Raw genomic sequence first — 2,489 nt, 5'->3', positions numbered from 1 at the left:
AATAGAGACCACAGTGATATTCATATGGCAAAGATCGCTTGGATGGGAGAAGCCTAAGCACGGATGGATTAAACCAAACACAGATGGAGCCTTTGTGGCATGTGATAATGCGGGTGCTGGCATGATCCTTAGGGATGAGTTTGGCAAAATAATCTTCTCTGCTTGCAGGACACTACAGTTTTGCCGAGACGCACTGGAGGCCGAACTTTACGCGTGCCTGGAGGGACTATCTTCGGCGGTCCAACGAACTTCTCTACCGATTCAAGTTGAGATGGACTCCTCTGTTGCCGTCGCTATGATCACTTGTGGTGATGCTGATCGTTCACTTTATTCGTCGTTGGTTAATGAGATTAGGGGTTTACTAAACCTTCATCAAGCTTGTATTACTCATATTGCTCGCTCACAGAATAAGGCGAGTGATAAGCTAGCGTCTTTTGGTCGTTCTAATAATAGAACTATGACTTGGTTAGGGTCAGGTCCTCCTGAAGTTTTGGAGATAGTTGCTGAGGATTGTATCGATAATGTGATAGAGTAATACAAGTGTTTGATTTCGCAAAAAAAAGTATGTCGATCGTTGCTTTATATATAAAGCGGGGTGAAAGCCTTTTTTGATAATGCTAACAATATCTGCGAAAAAGAAACTAATTGCCATAGCAGTAACACATGCGGATAGATCCTCGAAATAAGTTTTCTTTTGTGACAGAAAATTAACAAGTGCATAACTTGCCACAATGTACACGGGCATGCCAATATTGGACCTTGGCACTAGCTAGTAGCTACGCTTTCTGCCACGGGCGGACTTGAGAAGCTCGCGCAGCACCGAGGGGCAGCTTGCCTCTAGGTGCTGATACCCGTCCGTCGCCATGACCGCACTTAGAGTTGCCGGAGTTCTGACTATAAACTCCAAACACTTTGCCTTGAGCAAGGAACAGCTATGCTGCTCCGCTAGAGCCAGAGTGGTCGCTGCCGTGTCGACGCTGATGCCACCAGAGAGCCTGCCTTCACAAATCAGCTTGAGCCTGTCCAGCCCGAACCTGTCAGCAGCAGCAAGCAGATGCTGAGCCATAACCATAACCGTCTCCGTCTCATCAGCAAGTTCAGGCACCGTGTCGGTGTAGACGAAGTGCAGCGTGGCCTTGAAGGCCGCTGCCTCCATGTCCTTGACCTCAGCGCGTCCAGAGCTCCTCTCTTTCATCTCTCCGAAGAACCCGGCCATGAGAACGGGGGACCTTGCAGCAAGTATGGCCTTGTGCGCGGCGAAGGACTCGCCGGCGACAAGAAACGTGACGTCCGCTCCGGTCCCGCTCCTCAGGAGCTCGCCGAGGTGCTCGTGTAAGTTGGAGGGCGGCACATCCATGTCTCTAACCGAGATAGCTGCCGGATCTGGAATTTCCTTCAGCACGGTGATGGTGCACTGCACTGTGAATGAATCATCCCTGAGATAGCCCGACCCTTCTAGAGCGCTTGTTTCAATGAGCGAGAACGTAGACGAGGTGTCATGCGGATTCTTGAATGTTCCAACACGCCTCTTCTCTTCGGATGGTTTAAGCTTCCCCCTCGGATCGACCAGGCGACAGCCCAGAGTAGCCTTCACGTTGCGCGTCCGGGCTTCACCGAGGAAGAAGAGCTTCACCCATATGCACGAAAAGTACATGGAATGGTGGCCAGGCAACCCTGCGGTATACAGGTGGATCTCCCAGTCGTACCCGTAGACGTTCCATCTGGATTTGATGCAGCCCTCTAGGCTGTCCATGGTCTTGGTCATGCAGTAGCCGTTCACCCTGAGCAGCTGTACCGAGCGGACAACGTCGGTGAGGTTCGTGCGGGTGCTTGCCATGGCTAGGAGTAGTAGCTTGGAAAAATCTTGTGCACGCCTAGCCAATGTTAAACTAGAGGGTGAGGTGAACTCTAATAAACAATATAGTCAATCTTGTGGCTTTTAGATGGAATTTATGCCAGACTGATTTTTTCCAATCAGAAATGAGTGGTTTTCGGACTTTGGATTCCATCATGAGTCTGTCTATGTCATATCTAGATGTAAGATAATATCTCACATCTAAGGTGACATCATCCTCTAAAATCTGTCCCCACCTCGTTGACAAACAAAAAATCAGCTTGTTTGATTCTCGATCTCCCACATGCCATTGTTTTTTTTTGAGAAGAACATGCCGTTGTTTGTATGTCTTCAAGCCTCCCACCCAGCCCGACTACCCTCCCACCTGGTGGGCCTTGTTAGTTGGGCTTTGTATTGTTTTTCTGTTTATTTGTTTGAAAAAAGCAAGATCTGCTCACAGGCCTGGGCCTTGTTTGTTAAAAGAAGAACTTGCTTGCTTGTAAAAGAAGTTTGGGTGGCTGGGAAAGTAGGAAAAATCCTAGTTGCGAGTCACGCAGCGTGCTAGATCTTGTGTCATTAGTAAGCTAACTCTAGTTTACATGAAGTTCTATACACTGATATTTATGTTCCATTTTTTCTGACAAAACATGGCCTA

The 2,489-nt window shown here is 48.3% G+C and overlaps 1 protein-coding gene across 1 annotated transcript; it reads right to left on the bottom strand.

Moving 5' to 3' along the window:
- Positions 1 to 769: 769 nt before the first annotated feature.
- LOC123158151 (BTB/POZ and MATH domain-containing protein 1-like) lies at positions 770 to 1,837 on the bottom strand. The gene has a single exon (XM_044576254.1). The coding sequence runs from the start codon at positions 1,835 to 1,837 to the stop codon at positions 770 to 772; it is 1,068 nt and encodes a 355-aa protein (XP_044432189.1).
- Between the last annotated feature and the right edge of the window lie 652 nt (positions 1,838 to 2,489).

This window comes from Triticum aestivum, chromosome 7B (assembly GCF_018294505.1).
Source record: "Triticum aestivum cultivar Chinese Spring chromosome 7B, IWGSC CS RefSeq v2.1, whole genome shotgun sequence".
Taxonomy (NCBI): Eukaryota; Viridiplantae; Streptophyta; class Magnoliopsida; order Poales; family Poaceae; genus Triticum; species Triticum aestivum.
This window is presented reverse-complemented; position numbering and strand designations above follow the sequence as displayed.

What these genes read in the sequence shown, in the direction of transcription:
- LOC123158151 (XM_044576254.1), bottom strand. Translation starts at nt 1,837, where the DNA reads ATGGCAAGCACCCGCACGAACCTCACCGACGTTGTCCGCTCGGTACAG.